Source organism: Diospyros lotus, chromosome 3, assembly GCF_014633365.1.
Source record: "Diospyros lotus cultivar Yz01 chromosome 3, ASM1463336v1, whole genome shotgun sequence".
NCBI lineage: Eukaryota > Viridiplantae > Streptophyta > Magnoliopsida > Ericales > Ebenaceae > Diospyros > Diospyros lotus.
Window position 1 is genome coordinate 5,876,079 of NC_068340.1, and position 20,710 is coordinate 5,896,788.

The 20,710-nt window shown below is 36.3% G+C and overlaps 3 protein-coding genes across 3 annotated transcripts; 2 read left to right on the forward strand and 1 right to left on the reverse strand.

Moving 5' to 3' along the window:
- The first annotated feature begins 5,555 nt into the window (after nucleotides 1-5,555).
- LOC127798311 (uncharacterized) lies at nucleotides 5,556-6,425 on the forward strand. The gene is made up of 2 exons (XM_052331785.1): nucleotides 5,556-5,798; nucleotides 5,898-6,425. The coding sequence occupies exons 1-2, from the start codon at nucleotides 5,649-5,651 to the stop codon at nucleotides 6,276-6,278; spliced, it is 531 nt and encodes a 176-aa protein (XP_052187745.1). The 5' UTR covers nucleotides 5,556-5,648; the 3' UTR covers nucleotides 6,279-6,425.
- Nucleotides 6,426-7,906: 1,481 nt separating this feature from the next.
- Nucleotides 7,907-8,996, reverse strand: LOC127798039 (uncharacterized). Its single transcript, XM_052331324.1, has 2 exons — nucleotides 8,713-8,996; nucleotides 7,907-8,584 (listed from the first exon to the last, which is right to left on the reverse strand). Exons 1-2 carry the CDS (start codon nucleotides 8,925-8,927, stop codon nucleotides 8,155-8,157), a joined length of 645 nt encoding a protein of 214 aa, XP_052187284.1. The 5' UTR covers nucleotides 8,928-8,996; the 3' UTR covers nucleotides 7,907-8,154.
- A 5,865-nt stretch (nucleotides 8,997-14,861) lies between these two features.
- On the forward strand, nucleotides 14,862-18,580 carry LOC127796181 (uncharacterized). Its single transcript, XM_052328193.1, has 8 exons — nucleotides 14,862-15,714; nucleotides 15,811-15,897; nucleotides 15,994-16,206; nucleotides 16,301-16,342; nucleotides 16,627-16,791; nucleotides 16,976-17,029; nucleotides 17,132-17,278; nucleotides 17,928-18,580. The coding sequence occupies exons 1-8, from the start codon at nucleotides 15,511-15,513 to the stop codon at nucleotides 18,303-18,305; spliced, it is 1,290 nt and encodes a 429-aa protein (XP_052184153.1). The 5' UTR covers nucleotides 14,862-15,510; the 3' UTR covers nucleotides 18,306-18,580.
- Nucleotides 18,581-20,710: the final 2,130 nt, after the last annotated feature.

Here is a 20,710-nt window from a genome sequence, read left to right on the forward strand (position 1 = left end):
TAAGGTGAGAGTGTCACAACTATAGAGTACGGTGTTTCTAAAAGTTGAATACGAGGCTAGTAAAGAACATAACAAAAGAAAGCTCAAATCTTCATCATCATATTTAATCTCTATGCGTTCCAAATTAGAAACAATTTCCTTAAAATTGTTAAATGTCTTTTAATAGACATATCTTCTTCCATTCGATGAGAATATTACCTTTACTTTATTTGCAACTTACTAGTCAGGTTTTTAGTCATATACAACCTTTCTAGTTTCAACCATAGAGCAGCAGTAGTTTTTTCTTACAAAACATTCTGCAATATTTGATTCGATAAATGCAGATGCATTTGAGATAAAACTTTACAATCCTTACGTTGTTTTTTCTCAATACTCCATGATTGTGAAATTTTATCAAAGCTCAAAAATGCATCATCTAAATCTATATGTGTTAAAATTACTCGCATCTTAACTTATCATAGTGAGAATCTAATATTAAGATATAATAATAGAATATCATATTTCAAGGTTGTCATTGTTAATATCAAATAACCTCAAATAGTGTCAAAAACCAATAAACTAAAGACTTAATAGAAAATAGACCAAGATAGTAGATATGGGCAACAAATTTGGGTTTGTTAGATATGGGTTTAGACAAATTTAGAGGGTTGAATCTGGTTTGATGGGTCAGATTTGAGCAGAACATATTTGAAATGGGTCGAGTGAGTCTTAGAAGGGTTGAGTAGATCTAATCTGAATTTGGGTTGGATGGAAAATCTGGGTAAGGCTTAATTGGCCGTTGACAATGGCGATTGGTGCAAGGAGACGTTGTCAGCGACGATGGGTAAAGGGGTCGTTGATGGTGAAAGGTGAAGGGATGGAGTCGATGGCGACATTGGAGGAGAGAGAAGACCAACAAAGACGGAGAGAGAAGACTGACAAAGATGAATCGAAAAAAGATGAAGGTGAAACTAAAAGGGGTGGCTTATGATTGATGGTCGTGATTAAGGAAAATGATGAAAAAAACAACAGTCAACGATAGTGAAAGTCCAACGATTATAGCGAGGAGCAAGATGATGATCAATAGTAAAGGCGAAGATGTCTGGAGGCCATCGATTGACAGTGGTGGAAGTCGAAAAGACATAAGGCCTATAGTTATGCTAGCTGAAGGCAAAGTGGTCACTAATGAGTTGTGGTGGAGATCGATGACGGCAGTCAGGTGAGGAGACGATCGATGGAGTTTAGGTGGCAACAACTGACAGCGATGACAATAGCAGCTATGGTAGTTAGAAACCCTAGCTGTGGAAGAAGATGATGGATTGCAAATCCAAATACTAAGATCTACTAAAAGTTGATGGTTAGATCTAATGACTTTAATACCGGTTTGTTAGGATTTATGATCGAAAACAAATCATAATCAAACCATCAAATGTACAAACGCGAATAGGATTTTAACGTGGAAAAATTAAATCGAGAAAAATCACAAGCAGAAAAGAATAAAAAAAATCATTATGATGATATTACTACTACAATAGTGATTTAACTGTTACTAATTCTAGTGTATTGGTTACTTATTTATAGATCTACCATTTATCTATAGATGTATACAAAAATAATTTAAACAAATGCATATGAGTCATGAAGAAGATAAATTTTCACTAATAAATATATTTCAATCAGAGTAAAATTTAACATTCAATCACATTCAAATTTAAAGACTTAATCACGACCAAAATAAAAATTTTTAATTATAAATAAATTTAAATTTTAGATCACAATTATTACAATGTGAAATCATTGGCTTTTTTTATTTTTAACATCCACTTATCACCAAGATAGGTGCCATGATATTTAGATTATTTGATATTGAGATTTGACTCTCTTTTAACTCAACCATAATTAGCTACTAATTAAATTGGTTTTCGGGTTGGTGATCTAATTTAGTTTTAACCCAATTTCAATTTGAGTCATTTAATTTTATTTTTGTAAGTACTGGCTTGATCTAACTTGGCTAGGTTGTGGAATTTCATGAGGTGCAACGCCTTAATTAGGGAATATGGGAGATGGTAGAGATGTTGTTAAGGAATTCAAGTAAAGTTACTGAGATCTTTGCATCTTAATTTTACAAGTTCCAAGTTTGAGTCTTATTATTTGCAGGGTTTTCCTTTTTTTTTTTTTGGGGTCTAGTTTGTCTTTCAAGTCATTATTGGTTTGTATTTATATTTGTCATTTATTAGTTGTAATAATAATTTAATAATGATTATATTGATGCGATTAGACTGATGTAATTGTTGTTATCCAAGTGACATTATTTCGATGGATGCATAGTCGACTTGGGCTATAATGAATGACTAGAGATATAGTGATGTGCCGACCCTTTTTTGAATGGTAGGGCATTCACGTACTTAAAGGGTCATGGCTTCTTATGAGGTTGACGAAGACGAAGACGTAATGAATGACTATAGATAGATATGGTGATGTTACCCTTTTTTGAATGGTAGGGCATACGCGTACTTAAAGGGTCATGGCTTCTTATGAGGTTGACGAAGACGAAGACGACACTAGTTTGACACCCGTACGTGATCAGACGTTGTGGTGTGGCCATTTCAACCAAGACGGACTCCACTAGTTTCACACTCATGTTGTGGCCACTTCATTACTTTCATCACTGCTCACATGATTATCAATATTTTTAAACAAAATACAAATTAAAACTATAAATCATCTTGATGGACTCAAATCCTTCGAGCTATATATATTTACAAAAAAAAAAAAAGGTTAAAAATCGTTTTTGAAACATTTTCGATGAGGAGTTAAATTACTAGAAAATGGTTTTTCAAATGATAAAGATTTTGGGTACCCACACGTTTATATGAGATATTGTTCGTTCAACACCTTGATTAATCCTCAATTTTGAAATGAGGTTCAATTTAATATTGACTCAAGTTTGCTTAATTATTCCAACCTATGTACGTATTTGCAAAATGATATGATCATGTACTAGCTAGTTGGACTTGGTCTTAACCAAAGGAAACGTGAGAGATATATACCCCAATGTATTTTTCCATTTGTGCTATATATATATGCTTCAGTTGAGGTTAATTCAAACAGGGTTTACATTACATTAAATGAATATGATCTTAATTGGTCTTAATTTATTTGTTAAGGATGTCGTTGGTTGGAAGTGGACTCAATTTGGTCAAAACTTGTCACATTGTCTAATGTCTATTATTGAATTAGCGAGCTTAGAATCCATGCTCTTCAAGGTTAGTTGAGGGTGGGTGAGGCTTTCATTATTGCAGGCAAGGCCACTTAGGCTAGCCAATGTAGCCGAGGGGCGGCAGTTGCTAGATGGAGGCAAGGGTGGTTGTGAATGCAGTTGAGGAGCGGCTCTAGCCATGTAGACGCAAACGTGGCAAAGGACATATAGAGGATTTGGTAATAGATACACGTACGTACCCTTGCACAATCGGTCCATATCAGAGGTACACATCGCTATGTAATCTATCTATTATTTATTATTTATTTATTATAATAGTGTTTATTGACCAAGATATGAGATAAAAAATATCAGATATGGGAAGTATTCTAAATATTTATTATTTATAACGTGTTTATTAAACTTATCTAGTAATTCTTAAAAAAGAAGTCAAGTGACTTTTTATTTTAATTTTTCAATATATGCTTATCTTTCTCCCTACAGATAAGCATATCTTAATCCTTACAAATAAAAAAAAAATACCGTTTGTATCATCTAGTGTAGTTAAAAAAATTTAACAAACAATTTGATAAACATTTTAGAATGTTTTTCAGTCTTATCTTAATTATTCTATATCTTGGTCCAGAAAACATTTCAACCTTATCTTAATACTCTTTTATCTTGCTCATTTTAACAAACGCCATCTATATATATAATGAGACGAGAGAAATAAATTTATAAATTAATGAGTGAAAAATTGGAAAAGGGCTAGCTTTTTCACTTTTTTATTAATCTAATTATCATCGCTTAATCAAAAAAAACAAGTACATTTAAAAGATTATGTCTTTTAGAATGGATGTGGCTTAAGGAAGAGTTATAATTTTTTAAGAACAATAAAACTCCTAAAATGAAAGTATATGTCTTTTTTAAATTTAATAGAATATGTCTTTTAAATTTAAACTAGACGATATGTCTTTTGAAAACATAAATATATATATATATATATATTCACTCGCTCATTTTTTATAATATCTATCTATTATCTATTATTTAATGTTGAAAATTAAAAATTCTTCGTTAGTTTTGTTTTGTTTGTTGCTTCAACGCTTGACATTTAATTGGATAATAATAGGTTGGTCAAACTAACCATAATTACTCAACAAGTAGCCAATTTATAATTTAATTTATTTCTTATTCACCATAATCAATCATAACTAATCATATATGAATTGCAATCGGTTAAAAAAAAAGAGAGTGTTATTAATGCATTAATAGAATATTATTGCATTTAAATACTTTTTTATATAAGCACATATAGGTTATGAAGAACCTGTTAATTAGAACATCCTAAAAATTAATTAATACAGTTAACCGGTAACATTAATGTTAATGTACTAAAGTTTCATGTTAATTTAAAGACAGCTACACGAATTCATGATTTAGTTCTAACATGAACTCTTTACGACCACTTCATACATACAAACAAACACAAACATGGGAAGTTCTCACCCCAAAATACAAAGGAGATTTTAATTTTATTGGCCCAGAACGAGTGGGCTAGGGTCCAAGGCCCGAACTGTGAAATTTATATACTATTATTATTATTTTAAATAATTTATTATTTTGGTGCTTATATTTAAAATTATTTTAAATGGGTGCAATTTATGTATTTTTTTAATATATTTTTCAAGTAATCTTTAAGTTCATTTTATTTTTGGAATGATAAATATTAATTGTATCAAAAATATTCTCTTACTTGCGTCGAGTTTATTCAACGTGGACATGCAAAGGGCGGGACTCATGCTCCCCTTCTAATATTGCATGTGTTAGATAAATATTATGTTAACGAAAAAATTGATAATTTCATTAATTGAATTGAATAAAAAATGATAAGAAATAAGCACGAAATGATGTGATAGCAAGGGTTGTGATGGGGACCGATTCGATCAGAACTTTTGAAATTAGAATAACTTCGGCAACAGATCACGTAATCTTGGTGATGTTCTATATCTAATGATGTTTATTTTAAAAATAAAAAAATTAAAATTATTTGGATGGAGCATAGTGATTTAACAATTTATAATAATTTAAAATGATTTGGTGAGTGGTGGAAGAAGCCTTGAATGTGTCGGTAGGCTGTAGAAGCGATCGTCTCTTACAGAACTAGAATCATGGTCAACCTCACAACCCAAAACCAACTCCAAATTAATATACGGTAACTACCAAGCAATTAGGAAGAGAAATAGCAGCTGTATGGGGGCGTCAGGCGTGCATCTGAGTCCACAAAAGGTTTAGAAAATCGAATTTTGAGATTGAAAGCCGTTGATTATATATAAAATGGCAGCTTGTGAGGAGACGTGATAGCTGTATCCGGTTCCTGGAGAGGCCCCTTAGAGAAAAAAAAAACAGAAAACCAAAAAACAAATCGAAAGAGGAAGGGAGAGAGAGTTTTGGGCTAGCAGCAGCAACCATGGCTCCCTCAAGCCGACCCTCTTTCTCTTTCTCACTGCTTCTCCTCTCAGCGGCCTCCCTCCTCCTCGCCGGCGGCGCCGACGCCAAATTCAAAGGCATCAACAACTGGTGCAAGACCGCCGACTACAGGCAGCTGTGCACCGACATGGTGTGAATATACAATAATTACGTTTAAATTTGAGAATGTTAATGAAATAAAAGATAATTCTACAATCGGGTTGCTTTCTTTTTCCTCTAAACTTTGCAGGTCAAAGCAGCAGAAACCCAGGACGAGGCGCTGGCGAACGCGGTGCAGTCGACATACGACGCGACGGTGCGGGTGCTGCCGCTGGTGGACGCCCTCGGCACCGAGCTTACGAATCTTCAGGGCGAGACCAAGACTTCGGTGATCGACACCTGCAAGTCCAGCTTCGACGACGCGCTGGACAACCTGAAAGAGGCACTAACCTACATGGCCGCCAAGGACATGCACACGGCCATCGACAGGATTCAAACGGCGGAGGGCCACTACTACGATTGCTCCGACGCCATCAAGCAAATGGGCGGCAACGCCGAGTCGCTCTCCAAGGCCAGCAAGGTCTTGTACAAGTACGGCAGTAACTGCATGGCCGTAGCCACGCAGACTTGATTCATTACTGATGTTAGGATTATTATTATTGTGGATTCCGGACGACAAGTTAATTTAAGCAAAGGTTGTGGTGAAGGGCGGAGGCGGAGGGGATGGTTTATGTGTGTGTTTTAAGCTTCGATTGAAAGAGGAATTAATTAATTAATTAAAGAGGTCGTGCATGCATGCATGCATCCTGTTTTATATATATGTGTGTATATATATCTCTATATATCTCAGGGTCTATGCAGCATGCATGCATGCATGCAAGGGAGATGCCTAATTTTGTGCCAGTACTTATTGATGAATAAGACAATTGTGTCCTTTAATTAATCTTATTATTAATTAATGTACCTATCTTTTTGATGACTTTAGTTTGATTAATTATTTATTTGTTTATACCCTCTCAAGTCTGTATGCGTGTGTGTGTATGTTTTATTTATACCATTGTTGTTACGACTTTGAACTTCGTGATCTTCTAGTTTCCAGGCTGTTATACCCTCTCAAGCCTTTAGGTACCTACCGTCGATCTCCAATCAGTCGGTAGACAAAGTGGGGATCCCATCCCATCCCATCGACTCCGGCATAGGGCTTGTCCAAACTGGGTAGGGTCTCCTCTTTCTCTTTGGGTTTCTTCCTTTTCCGACTATTAGGCCAAGTTTTGTGATGGTTTTAAGGTATTTGGGATTGTTAGGTTTGGAAGCGCTTTTAAGTGGGCCTCAATGGGTGTTTGGATCGGGTGGAGTTGGGTTTGTTGGGCCCTCAACCGAGAAATTTGCCACCGCCACCATCTTTGCTTTCATGTGTGTCACCATAAAATTCTCCCTCTCGATCACCATCTCCAGCGCCTTCCAAATCGTTACCATCTACCGTCGCTAGAAATCCAGTTCTCCCGACCCTACGAACGACCCTTTTTTGACTCCTTCATTGGAAAACCCTCTATCTTCCAGTGCTAGGGCTCTGACAAAGAGACACTACCACTGCTGGGTTGATTTGGCCACAATGGCCAGCATAGTTTTAGGTTTTTAATGATAAATATACATGCTTGTTGTTGATTTATTTAAAGTGATTATGAAGTTTAATACAATTAAATTGAATCATTATAAATGTATCTGTATATACTATTTATTTCATTCTCTTTTTACTTCAATTGTGAAAAGTTCAAGAGTTTTTGAAGATTTAGTTTTAAAATCAAATTGGCTTAATATAAAATTAAAGAATAAATTTTAATAATTTTTTAAGATTGCCACTTGGAAGAAGGTGTATTCTTCTACTCCAATAATGAGTAGATTAGATTATGTGGCAGCTTTTAATCTTTCACTATAATAATAAATAATCTAACAAAAAAACTTATTAATTTTCTATAATTACTATTGACAAATAATTTCCGTTGCAATTTTTATAAATAGAAAAAAGAGTGTCACTAAATAAGCAAAAAAAAAAAAAAAAATAGACCAATATCACTTGTGCACATAACTATTCTTGTTAATACTGTTTTGTTTCGGTTGAATCAATCTGAACGTCTCAGTTTTTCATTAAAACGAAAACATGTTATCTTTGTTTCGATCGAAACAAAGATGTCCATTTTTCTTTCATTAAATCCATCTTCCTTTTTTTATATATACATATATATGTAACTCTGAATAGAATGTCAAAATACTCCTGATAATAAAATATCTCATTTGAACAAAGAATTCAAAATGGTAGCCCAAAGGTATTGACAATCTTGCACACTACTTATTTCTTAAAGATCGAAAGACTCCAATGTAGAAGAGACGACTTCAAACTTGGAACAGAAACACAAGAAGTGAGTGCAAATTAGGAGAAAGCAAGGCACAGCACAGCACAGCCCGGCCCAAATTACACAAACTCAAGCTCAACTAACAGCTGAATTAAACTAAAACTGTCCCTTATTAAGGGGCAAACAGCCCTTTCCTGTTAAACCTGAAACATTCATCCACACTTCATTCACTCTCCCGGAAACTTGAAATGGAGCACTGTACTGGGCAATCGTGTAGAATCTATTCTCCACAACAACTCCCGAGCTTTCATTCCAAATCTTTTCCAAGCTTATCCTTAGAGCTTCCATTTCTTTCTCGACGCTGCCATCCTTGGCAATCCCTGAGAATTTCCTGACTGCCAAACAGTGGCTTCTCCATCTGTCCAGCCCCAGATTCAGCTCTGGATTGGGCCGAGGGATGGCCCCATTGGGCAGATAGAGCCTCACAATGTAGTTTGATTCCCGTGTACTGATGGTTGTTAATACTGGAGCTGTCATTGCAAGCTGGGAAGAGTTGAGGTTGGCGCCATGAATGTATTGATACAACCTGCAGCGTTATGTGCATGTGACCAATTAAGAGGAGAATTGTTAAGACTTTATTTTCTATGTGGGTATTGTTTGATTGGTTGGTGAGAAAGCAGAGGAGAGAAAATAAACGAAGGGAAACTGAGGGACCTGTGGAAGCCTTGTTTGGTGGAGTTCTCAAAGGAGGTGCCGCCACGCTCAAGAGCAGACATCCACGAGGACTCTTTGTAGAGCCTGATCTCCATATTCGAGTATGATTGTATCACTGTGAATTGAGGTGATTCAATTGCTTTTGAACCGGAAAACAGTACCAAAGAAGCAAGAAAACGACATACAAAACTGATAAAAAGAGATTTCTTTTCCATATCTCTATATATATATGTTGCTGAAAGATCGTTTGCGAAGCAAAGATCAACAGCAGTTCGATCGCTTTCTCCAAGTCTGCCCTCCATTTATAGATGCCCGTAAGGCAGTTATAGTAACACATAATTATACATGCATATAATACACATATTGTCTCTTCTTTCATTGTGACTCGAACTTTATGTTATCTAGCTTGCTTTGTTCCTTGAGTGGCCGGCATTCATGGAAGTCATCTCAACACTCCATAACGCAAGTATCCAAAATAATTAATAAGTTGCCTAATTAATATTCCATGTTCCACTCGCTCTTTCGACACAGGAAGCTCCACATGTGTAAGGAGACAAACAACTTCACCTGGTTTGGGATCCGCTCTTCAATGCGAAATCATCAAAGACTTGATATGATAATTTATCTTAGGATTAGTGCATGTACGATACGATAGGCATAATATAATCAGAAATGATATCTTGATTTCGCTCTCTACTCAACACAGAGAAATGGTATATTGATTCACTCTATGGTGACAGCGCAGAGAAGAGTGTATGGGGCAATACAAGGTCGGGCCTGGGCCATGATTCATGAATGACTTATCTAAATTGAATGGAAACCCTTAGTCCATGCTACGAGTCTGTTGGGCTAACCCCCAATGAAGAATGAACATCTCAGCCACCAGAGCCCAATACAAGGCCTCTTTTTGTGTAAGCCCCCTAACTCATTCAAGATTCCGGGCAAAGAAAACCCAGGAGTCGCTAAATATAGTTTTTTACTAATAGCAAAAACTATGATTTTGCCATCTAATAGAAGCAGAAATTTAAGCACATTGCCATGAAGCAAAAGGGAAAACTAAAAACTAAAATTACTTTTAGATAAAATGACCCTCAATTAATATTTAAAATTAAAAAATATTACCTTTATCAATCATATTTTAATTCTTGTTCCATCTTTTCATACCCTTTCTAGTAATTTAATTACTAAAATATTTTTTTACTAATAGCCCAAATATCTATAATAACACTAAAAAACTAAATTTTTTTCTTAAAATAATTTTTATAAGAATATTCTTTGTATAGAAGTATTTGTCTTCAAGCAAAAGTTTGACAGTAGGATTAAATAGATGGTGGACCACTGTTCATGAATAGTACTACTTACCGAAAAAGTAGTTAGGGAGGACTTTGCTTGCAAGTAAATCCACCCCCCCGCCCTTCTCCCCACCCTAGCTAGGGTTAGTCATTTTGGAATATTAGATTTCAAATGTAATAGATAGGAAAGCATTTATGATTGTGATTTAAAGTGTTGGTTATTCAGCCTTTATAGTTATTGTGCGAGCTTCTCGAATTTAGACTTAAGAGTAGTATAATCTTTTATTTGATTTTTTAAAAGTACAATGACTAATTTAGACTTAAATTTAGAAATATAATGTCTTATTTATCCTTTTTCTAAAATATAGTAAACGATTTGATTCACAGACCAAAATACAACAATTTATTTAACACTTTACTCGCTTCTTCTGTCATAAAAAGTATTTCTCCTCCCAAAAAAAATTTAACAGTAATACCAAATGGATGGTGGAGCAGTGTTGACTGTTGTTGGTTGGTCGAGGCGGCACCGAAGGACTTTGGGTGCAAGTAAATCCCAGTGGAAACTTCATTCCCTACCCCCACTTTCCCAAAATAAAAAGGCCCCCCTTTCTTTCGTTCTGCAAAATATCTTTGGCTATTGTAAATCCCTTTGCTTTGCACCCCCCCCCCCCCCCCCCCCCTCCCTCTCTCTCTCTCTCTCTCTCTCTCTCTCTCTGTGAAATGAAAAAGGCAGAATATGCCGACCATATCTTTGAAGTCTTCTTTTCTTTCCCTTTTGTTGGGCTTCTTGACTCATTTGACAGTTGGGCCGACCAAACTGCTTTGCTTTTTATTTGGGTTGTTCCGGTTCTGAAATTCTTACCCAAGTCACAGCCATCCTTAAATCTTTCCGTCCTAATCGTAGCCTTGGGTCAAGGATATATATAAATACAACGCGTTTGACGGTGTGTCCGTACAAAAATTGAATTAGAGGAATTGTACCGATGGACTACTGTGTAGAATTAAATGACATGCATGTCCCCACGAAGTATGCCACATCAACATAACGTATCATGATGTTGGGTCGCCATAGCAGCAGCTAGCTAATGTGAAAATTGAAGTTTGAAGAGGTACCTGAACAGGGTGTAGAGTACTCGGCACGACAGCATCATGATGATGATGCAGATGATGATGGCCCCATGAGAGCATGATAGCCCCACGCATGCCACAAGGTGGGTGGGGAAACATTCTTTCCACTCTCCCAACCCAAAATCATATCATGGTTTTGGAAAATTCTCGGCATCGCAAGAGTTGGGTGGTCATCCACCCATTTCAATGGCCAGTCCAGGCGGCAAAAAAGAGACTTTTTTTGGTGGGGTTATAAGTTTTAACTTGGCCTCTGGTTTGGAAAATTTTTTGTGGTGATTAAGGATATGATCAGTCTCTCTATCTCCAAATAATAGTATATTATACAAAAATAACTTATATATATTATGCAAAATACTCTTCCATATCCCTCTGGCTGTGGTTTGGCTCTTTTCTGGACACCATCATTGCTTAACTTTGGCGGGCGGGCGGGGGGGTTGCATGCTCCGAAAGCCGTTCTTTATGATGATTCTATTCTCTCATCTTTATGGAGGGGAATTAGTTCTCATTCTTTTACCAAAGTATCTTCCAAGTTTTAGGTTCCTTGGGTTGGAAAGAAGCGTACGGCCATAAATATTCATCCGCAAAACCATCTCCTTGTTCGCTGTATCTTCCATCATTTGGTTTTCGGTCTGTTTGGCTTGGAAGAAAGAGGAATTAATATTCTGCTGCAACTGCATTAATATTAAAGTTGATTAATTTATAAACATATTATTATTATTATATCATCTGAAGGACGGTTATTGATTTTCAGTGTTGTTATTTAGATAATAATTATGTCAAAAAGTTGCGCACTGAACACTGATCTAGTCTCTGTTGCCCGATTGAGTCATTTATTAAATAAAATGCGTTTCTATATATTTAAATTGGTGTAACAGTAATATGATAACACTATCCTCCTGTTTCTTTTAAAAAGTCTTAGCTTTGGAGATAACATCAAAGACCAGGGCAGTGGCCAGTGGGAGCGTTTTGGTCAACTGTGCCTCAAAAACTTTTGATTTTGGTGGGTGTCAACTGTCAACTTGGGCTTCTAATGGGAGTCTGCAGGAGACTATGAATTTCACAATTGTGGACCCACCGCCCACTAGAGTTGTAAGTTCTAGTGGACCTCATGCATGGAATCTAAACATGTTTTAATTACAAAGTAAAACTGAATTACAATTGATCGCTTTGAATTGATGTCACGAATAGAAAGCAAAATTCAGAAAAAAAAAAGGAACAATTGTTTTGAAATTGAAGTCACCAACCAAATCATTCAACTTATGTTGTGGAGTCAATGCAGCCAAAATTCCTTTGACTAATCAAAAAGGCCAACTTTGGCTCCACCCACAATTGACCATCCACATATTATTACTTGGCATATAAAAAAAAAAAAAATACAAGTATCAATTGTGCAAAGGGTCTATATCCAACATCCGCCTCTTTTTAGCGAAATATGTCACATTATTTTGACAACAATTTGGGGCTTTTGTTAAAAACAAATAAAATATATATAATTACGATAATACTACGGTTAAAAGTTTAAAATTCATATGACTGAGCCTATAAAACTTAAAACGATAATAAACTTATTTTTTTATGATTAAAAACATCACGAATTCAAATTTATGCAAATAACATATTTTATAATGTAAATAGAAAGTTACTAATTCATGAAGTAGAAAAAAATTCATATAAATTTTGGGTTAGTTAAAAATATGCATAACAAAGAATGTTTCATCTGAGCAGGTGCACGCAAGGCCTCCATGGCTTGGTTGATTTGGCTTTTCCTGGTTGTATATACTTGCCTTCTGTAGACAGTATTATTGTAAACCCCAGCCTTTCTTCTCTCAAAGGTAACGAAAAGGCAAACATTGAATGTTTTATGAAGACAGCATCACATGGCTTCATCAAGAAGCAATCTCATTCTCGCCCCCATCATCATCTTCTTTAACCCAAAAGTGAGACTCAGTGAACTCACCAGTTGGTTTTTACTTTGCCCCCAACATGTTAATTTTAATGCTAAAGATGTGACAATGCCTTTTTCGGCAAGTAAGACGTGACAATGTCAATCCATGGTTTTTACATTTTGTCATGAAAATGTTAACGAAAACATATATATAATTTTTGAAACCATTATCAAACTTTTTAAAGCCGTGCTAAAGTTGGGTTGGAGTTGGACCATCTTATTCAAAGGCATGGTTGGCTCTCTACAAGGAGGTGGTCCTACCCTAAACCCTAAACTATCAACTTAGGGTGACTTAATTAATTAGGATGCGTTTGAGAGGGAGGAGCCAAATGAAATAAGATGGAATGGAATTAGATGAAATTTCATATATATGGAAATATTAGTAATGCAATGGAATTGGATAGAAAGGGTTTCATATTTTAATTACCATAAACCAATGATGTTAGTGCAGGCAATATAGAGTTGATGATGAGGGAAGAGTTGAAAGGGGGCTGCTGGCTGGCACATTAAATTGAGTATATAGGTATTATGAAATGGTGACAGGTGTTAGGTCCAGAAATTGATTTGCCAGGCAAAGGTATGAAAGGGAGATGGATGGATGCAGGATGCTGCACCTGCCCTTAATTTCCTCTAGCTATCTGCCTTATATTGGCATGTAAAGAGAGCGACAATTTGTGTGCCAGGCCAACCATATATGAACCCCTCTTTTCTTTTGTTTTTATTGATGTTGTTTTCAGAGAGAGCGAGAGCAGGTGTTGTGTAGTACCTAAAATTTAAACTGAAATTACTGAGAGCATTTACAGCTTCGCTTCGCAGCAGCAACAGCAGCAAAGGGACAGTGCTTGGCTGGCGGGGGGAGAGTGCATCATTGCCAGACAAGCTGGGACTAGCATTGATATATTATCAGGAACAAGTTACAACTCACCTGATAATATCTCACAAATGTAATTTTAAATTCCCCTTAAATCAAGAATATGTTATGTTTATTTAGTAAAATGTATTTCAAAAAAGTGGGATAAAATTTACTTTCTTCCCATGACCGAATGAAATGATGAAATGCACAAAACAGGTGCGCGTGCCAGCATGGCATGCCCACTACACATCCATAATGTTTATATTTTAGGATTAATCATCAAATAAATACTTATTTTTAATTAATTTTACCATCATCATCTTCTTAATTTGTAAGTTAATTTAAATCTACAACACTGTTAGTATTTATGACTTGTATAGTTAAATGTGACTTGTCATACAAGTTAGCACTTAATTTACCATCATCATCTCAAAGTGGCATACACTAATGATCTTATTGTTTTAATTAAAGTAACTTCTAAAGGTGGTGGTAAATTTTGATAAAAGTAAAAATTATTTTAAAATTTAAAATAATAAAAATAAATATTGCCCCTAAAAAATAATAAAAATTTGTGTTTATCCTAAACTAATGTTTGTTAAAATGAGTAAGATAAATTTTTATTAAGATAATTTATCTATAACATTTAAGATAAATTATCTGAATAGGGAAGAGATAAATTTATTTTAAAAATTTAAAATAAAAAGTCATATAACTAAGCATGGAAGATGCCTAACCAGATTATCCTGAAGCAGAAGACACATATTGGGAAAACCAAACTTTTGAGATTGCTTTGCTAGGTTAATGTTAATTAATTTAACTGGATTTAGATTAAGGGACAGGAGAGGAGAAATGCGAAATAGAAAATTAAGAAGAAGAATTAAAAAAAAAAGAAAAGAAAGAGGAAAGGCAGAGACTGACACAGAACATCTAGGGAAGTGAGAAAGAGAGACCCAAAGCGAAGAACTTTGGAAACCCAGAATCCAGTGTAATTCCTATCTGTCTTCGTAGCCAAGGTAAAGAATAACAGAAATACAGTACCACCCCCCACATCATGCCCTATAAAATTAAGCACAAAAAGCTAAAGTTTCAGTCCTTGTATTGAAGACTGGGAACACCATCTCTCTCTCTCTCTCTCTCTCTCTCTCTGATTCAAACATTTTAAAATTTGTGCATGTTTTCATCACAACCCAGTATTTATCCCTCCATACCCACATGGGCAAGGCTCTGGAAAGCACAACCCATTTGCCTGTTTTATTATTAGCTCATGCCTAGAGAACTCGCTCAAACCAAGGCATTAGAATAGAAGCTTAGAGAGAGATAGAGAAGAATAGAAGCTTTTAGAGAGAGAGAGAGAGAAGGGCTCTTCTCTGTAATTTTGGGGGATTGGAACTTCGGAAATGGTGAGAGAGTGAATTGGGTTTCTTCCAATGGCTATCTTGTGTTGGTTGCATGAGGTGGGAGAGTGGACAAAAACCCAGAATAATTTGTGCCATTTTGGCCACAAAAGAAGACAGAACCACCAATGAACAAAAACAGGTATAGTAGAAGAAGAAACAAGACGACAGCAGACTTCTCCAAACATGGCCGCCGCTGCCTCTTTTAAGATCTCCCCAATTATTTCCATTTTTGTTTGTTTTCTCCTTCTTGCTTCCTCTGTTTCGTCCCACTCCGGCGACCACAGCCGCCTCAACCAGACTTTCCGGCCGGGCAACGAGCAGAAGAAGCTACACATCATTAGAGCTCATCTCAAGAAAATCAATAAACCTTCAGTCAAAACCATTCAGGTAATATTAATTCTTTTCCCCTGTTTTTGTCCTGGTATTTAATTTTCTGTCTGGCAGGCTTGAAGGTTCTTTGTTTTGTTTGGTCTTATTCTGCAGAGCCCTGACGGTGATCTGATAGATTGTGTTGAATCTCATCTTCAACCGGCATTTGATCACCCTCAATTGAAAGGACAAAAGCCACTGGTAAAACTCACAGTTTCCATTACAGTCATCTGTTTCTTTCAGGATTCGGTAACTTGGGATATCAAAGTAGTCAAATTTGTGATGGTGGTTTTGCAGGATCCACCGGAGAGACCGAATGGCCATAACCCAAACGAAATGGTTGCAGAGAGTTTTCAGGCGTGGAGTATGTCCGGGGAATCATGTCCGGAAGGAACAATTCCGATTAGAAGAACAACCGAGCAAGATGTCCTTCGAGCCAGCTCCATCCGCCGATTTGGAAGAAAAGTCAGAAGACCCATCAAGCGAGACTCTTCTAGCAGTGGCCATGAAGTGAGTGTTTAGACAGCCAAAAATCTCTGATTTCTAATCAGACTCTTCATGATCAAAGATTTGCTCTTTTTTTTTTTCCTTTCTTTCTTGACAGCATAAGATTCTGTTCCCCAGGCTACAAGAAATTTTATCAGAAGTAAGGAATTTGAGTGAGAACAAAGGGTAGTACAAAGAAGTTGCTTCTCGTGCACAAAATAAGCAATTTTTCTAGCTGTCAGTCATTTATTTTGACTTTCAGTCATTAAATGCGTGTACCAGATTGCTATTCTCAGGAACTCCAGAATTTTATGGCTTGCTTTCACTGGCAGTTTATGTCTTTTTATCTGTTGTTTTTGAAAATTAAGACTATTTTTTGTATAACAATATGATTTATTGAAACGAATGATATATAGAATTGATTGAAATGGATGGTTTGATCAGCATGCAGTGGGGTATGTAAACGGAGAGCAGTACTATGGAGCAAAGGCGAGCATAAATGTATGGGCACCACGGGTAGCTAACCAGTATGAATTCAGCTTATCACAGATGTGGGTGATCTCAGGTTCTTTTGGAAATGATCTCAACACCATTGAAGCTGGTTGGCAGGCATGTCCCTTTCTTCTTCTTCTTCTTCTTCACTCCTACTCTCTTTTAACCCAATAGAAATTTCTTTATATTTCCCATAAATTTTGTATTTATTATGGTCTTTTTTTTATTAAATTTTTGTAATTTATTTTGTCTATGGAGGCTCGGCTAAAGTAATATTATTTCTTTACTATTATATCTACAGGTTAGCCCGGAGCTTTATGGGGACAGCTATCCAAGGTTCTTCACTTACTGGACGGTAAGTTCTGTGTCATCTTATAAGCTTGAGCTTTTTGATTGAAATGGATATTTAGTAAAGGAAACTAATTATATATATATATATATAAATGAATGTTTACAGACGGATGCATATCAGGCAACGGGATGCTACAATCTGCTGTGCTCTGGTTTTGTTCAGACGAATAGCAGAATTGCAATTGGAGCTGCAATTTCTCCAACTTCATCCTATAATGGTGGTCAATTCGATATTAGTTTATTAATCTGGAAGGTATGTCTTCAAACGCCCATAATTAGATTTCTAATACCATTTTATTGATTTTAAAATTAAGTTTGAGAGCCAACTTCATTCAATCTAAGTTTAAATTTATAATTAATTTAAATATCATTTAGTAAATCTCAACTTTAGCAGCCTTACTGACACCTCCTCCTCCCTCCCCCCCCCCCCCCCCCTTTCTATTTCATTCCCCTTTCTCTAGTTTCAACTTTAGATTACCGAACCTTCTGTGTCATTTCTTCTCCTCCCTTATGTCCATCCCAACAATTGGGTTGCGTCATCTATCAAAGGTATAACCCAGTCTTTGATCAGTTTGGCCATCATTGCACCTAATGAGTTCGATGACGGGTGAACTCAAAGACTCTGGATTCAACCTAAATCAAGGAATTCAATCGTAAGTTACGGCATGATCAACTTATTAGCAAAAGAAAAAGCCTGAAAACTACAGCTTGATCACAGCTTCCGGATTAGATTAAGGTTTTCCACTTTGAAAGATTCTCTTCTTTCTTCGAATGCAAAGTGTCCTTCACTCTTCCACTCCCTCAATTTTTGCATACATGATATGAATAGAAATATATAGAGACATGTAAAAATATCATTAATTACACATGCGTGAATGCATGCATGCATGCAACTAATGCAGGATCCAAAGCACGGGCATTGGTGGCTGGAATTCGGGAGGGGCATGCTGGTGGGCTACTGGCCGTCCTTCTTGTTCTCGCACCTGAGAAGCCAGGCGAGCATGGTTCAGTTCGGCGGCGAAGTGGTGAACACCAGACCGTCCGGCTCTCACACCGCCACCCAAATGGGCAGCGGCCATTTCGCCGGACTTGGCTTCGGCAAAGCGTCCTATTTCCGAAACTTGCAGGTTGTCGATTGGGACAACAACCTAATCCCATTGTCCAATCTCAAGGTCTTGGCGGATCACCCGACTTGCTACGACATCCGGGGCGGAATCAATCGGGTTTGGGGCAACTACTTTTACTATGGAGGCCCCGGAAGGAATCCAAGATGTCCTTAACCCTAAGCCTAGACTAGCCAGCCTAGAGGGCTAAAATGGTCTTTTTTGCGTCTTATTTTTTTGTTTTTTTTTTTCTTCATTTGGGGTGATTAATTTGGTTCATCTGCTCTGCTCGAGCTTGGGTTATATTCTTATTATTATATACATACATATGTATATGTATACATTTTTTTTTTCTTTTTGATTTCTTCTTTGTGAATGTAGCTAGCTAGGCGATTAACAGGTGATATATCCCATTAATCAATGAATTACATAAAAATAGCATCTTCAGCTCATCAGGGAGGACTTGTTTGTAAATGGGAAAAGGGTGAAATACAGTGAGGAAATATATATATATACAATGATGAGGAATTGTTGCTATTAATTAATTTGCAGTAGAAATAATGAATTCAAATGTGTGTTTGTGCAATAATTGTAATGAATAATGCGTCGGCTCTGCTTATCAGCAAATTAAATTTTATATAGCAGCAGCTAGCACTAGTAGTTGGGAGTAGCAGTAATAATTGAAGTGGTTAATTGTGTCTTAAATGAGGTAGCCACCAACCGCCCGTCCTGCAAGGCAATAGTGCACGGCTGAGACGTCTCGCTGGGTGGGGGGCATTGCATTGAATTAAATTAATTGGGTTGAAATTGAAGGGTTGATGAGTCCTTGGCAATCATCATGGGACATCTCTCCACTGGAATTTCTCTATGATTTAAGGGAGTTAATAATGCACTGATGAGTCTTATCATGGATGGACTGCGATATAGCACGAGGGGGATACGCTGACAGTGCCACCTCTCTCCAGCTACCTAGGCCGAGCTAGCTTCTAACTCTATGGCCCTTTTCTGCTGTACAGAGGTTGAAGATTCATACTACTACTAATAATAATAATAGAAAAATTCTATTTAGAACTAGTGTTTTTACTCTTCATAACTCATATCTCATAAAATTCTACATTAATTTTAAAATTCTTATTTTATCCCTTTCACAACTCACTTTCTTCTCCAATTGTCAACCTCCGCCTCGCCTCTCTATTTCTCTCCTGCACACAAACATACACACACAAACACATACATATATATATACACATATGCGGCCATGAACCCAGTTGCTGGGTCAGCCATGACGGCCGACCCCCCCCCCCAACACATAGGCACACATACACACACTTTCTCTCTCTCTCTATATATATATAAACTCAACACACATACTTATATATATATATATATACACACACACAACGATCGGCATGAACCCAACACCACACACTTATATATATATATATCACACACCTATATTTATATATATCACACACACACTAACACACAAAAACCTGGCCGCGGCCATGGAAATCTCCACACCTCGCGATGCAGAGGCTGCTGAAACTCTCGCACCACGAGGTGGGAGGATTTGAGAAATCCCGCACCACGAAGTGCGGGGGTTTCAGCAACCCCCACACCACGAAGCGCGGGGGTCTCAGCAAGCCCCGCACCACGAGGTGCGGGGATTTCTCGAACCTCTCTTTTAAATTTTTTATTTTTTTTATTAATGTATTTATTTTTTATGTTTTTAAGTTTATGCTTTTTAAATTTTTTTACTCGATTTTTAAAATATCATTGATTTCATTCTGACACATATATTTAAAATGTGAAATATAAAAATATAATTAATATAAAAAATAACAAATATAATTAAATTGCCAAATATAAATTTCCAAATAATATAAATAAATAAATTTTAAATATCTATATTTTAAGTAATTATAATTTAACTAATTTTAAATTTTAAATCATCCTGTTGAATTTTTTATACTTAAAAATTTTTAAAATTAATTAATTTAAAATTACTTAAAATACAAATATTTAGAATTTATTTATTTGTATTATTTTTTATTTTATTTTATTATATTATAATAAAACAAATTTAGTTAAAAAAATAAAAATAAAACCAACCTTCCCTGACTGCTCAATCGGGGAAGGCTTAATTCCCCGCACAGCGAGGTGTGGGGATTTGAGAAATCTCCGCACCTCGCGGTACGGGAATTGCTGAAACCCCTGCACCTCGCGGTGCGGGGGTTTCCATGGCTGCGGCTGCCATGGCCGTAGCCATAGAACTTGTGTTTATATATATATATAAATAAGTGTGTGTATATATATTTATATAGGTGTGTGAGTGCTGGATTGTATGGCTGCAGCTGCCATGGCCACGGTCATGTTGTGTATATATACATATATATATATGTGTGTGTGAATGTGTATATATATGTTTATATAGGTGTGTGAGTGTATATGTGTGTGTGTTGGGTTGTATGGCCGCGGTCATACTGTGTGTGTATATAAATATATATAAGTGTGTGTATATATATATTTATATAGGTGATGGCTGGCGATGAGAGATGCAAGGTGATGGCCGGCGATGAGAG

Excerpts from the sequence above, each read along its gene's own strand:
- LOC127796181 (XM_052328193.1), top strand. The coding sequence starts at position 15,511 with ATGGCCGCCGCTGCCTCTTTTAAGATCTCCCCAATTATTTCCATTTTT. Across the intron at positions 15,898-15,993 it reads TGAAAGGACAAAAGCCACTG|GATCCACCGGAGAGACCGAA; the intron begins GTAAAACTCACA and ends GTGGTTTTGCAG. Across the intron at positions 16,343-16,626 it reads TACAAGAAATTTTATCAGAA|CATGCAGTGGGGTATGTAAA; the intron begins GTAAGGAATTTG and ends TGGTTTGATCAG.
- LOC127798311 (XM_052331785.1), top strand. The coding sequence starts at position 5,649 with ATGGCTCCCTCAAGCCGACCCTCTTTCTCTTTCTCACTGCTTCTCCTC. Across the intron at positions 5,799-5,897 it reads GGCAGCTGTGCACCGACATG|GTCAAAGCAGCAGAAACCCA; the intron begins GTGTGAATATAC and ends TAAACTTTGCAG.
- LOC127798039 (XM_052331324.1), bottom strand. The coding sequence starts at position 8,927 with ATGGAAAAGAAATCTCTTTTTATCAGTTTTGTATGTCGTTTTCTTGCT. Across the intron at positions 8,585-8,712 it reads ACCAAACAAGGCTTCCACAG|GTTGTATCAATACATTCATG; the intron begins GTCCCTCAGTTT and ends ATAACGCTGCAG.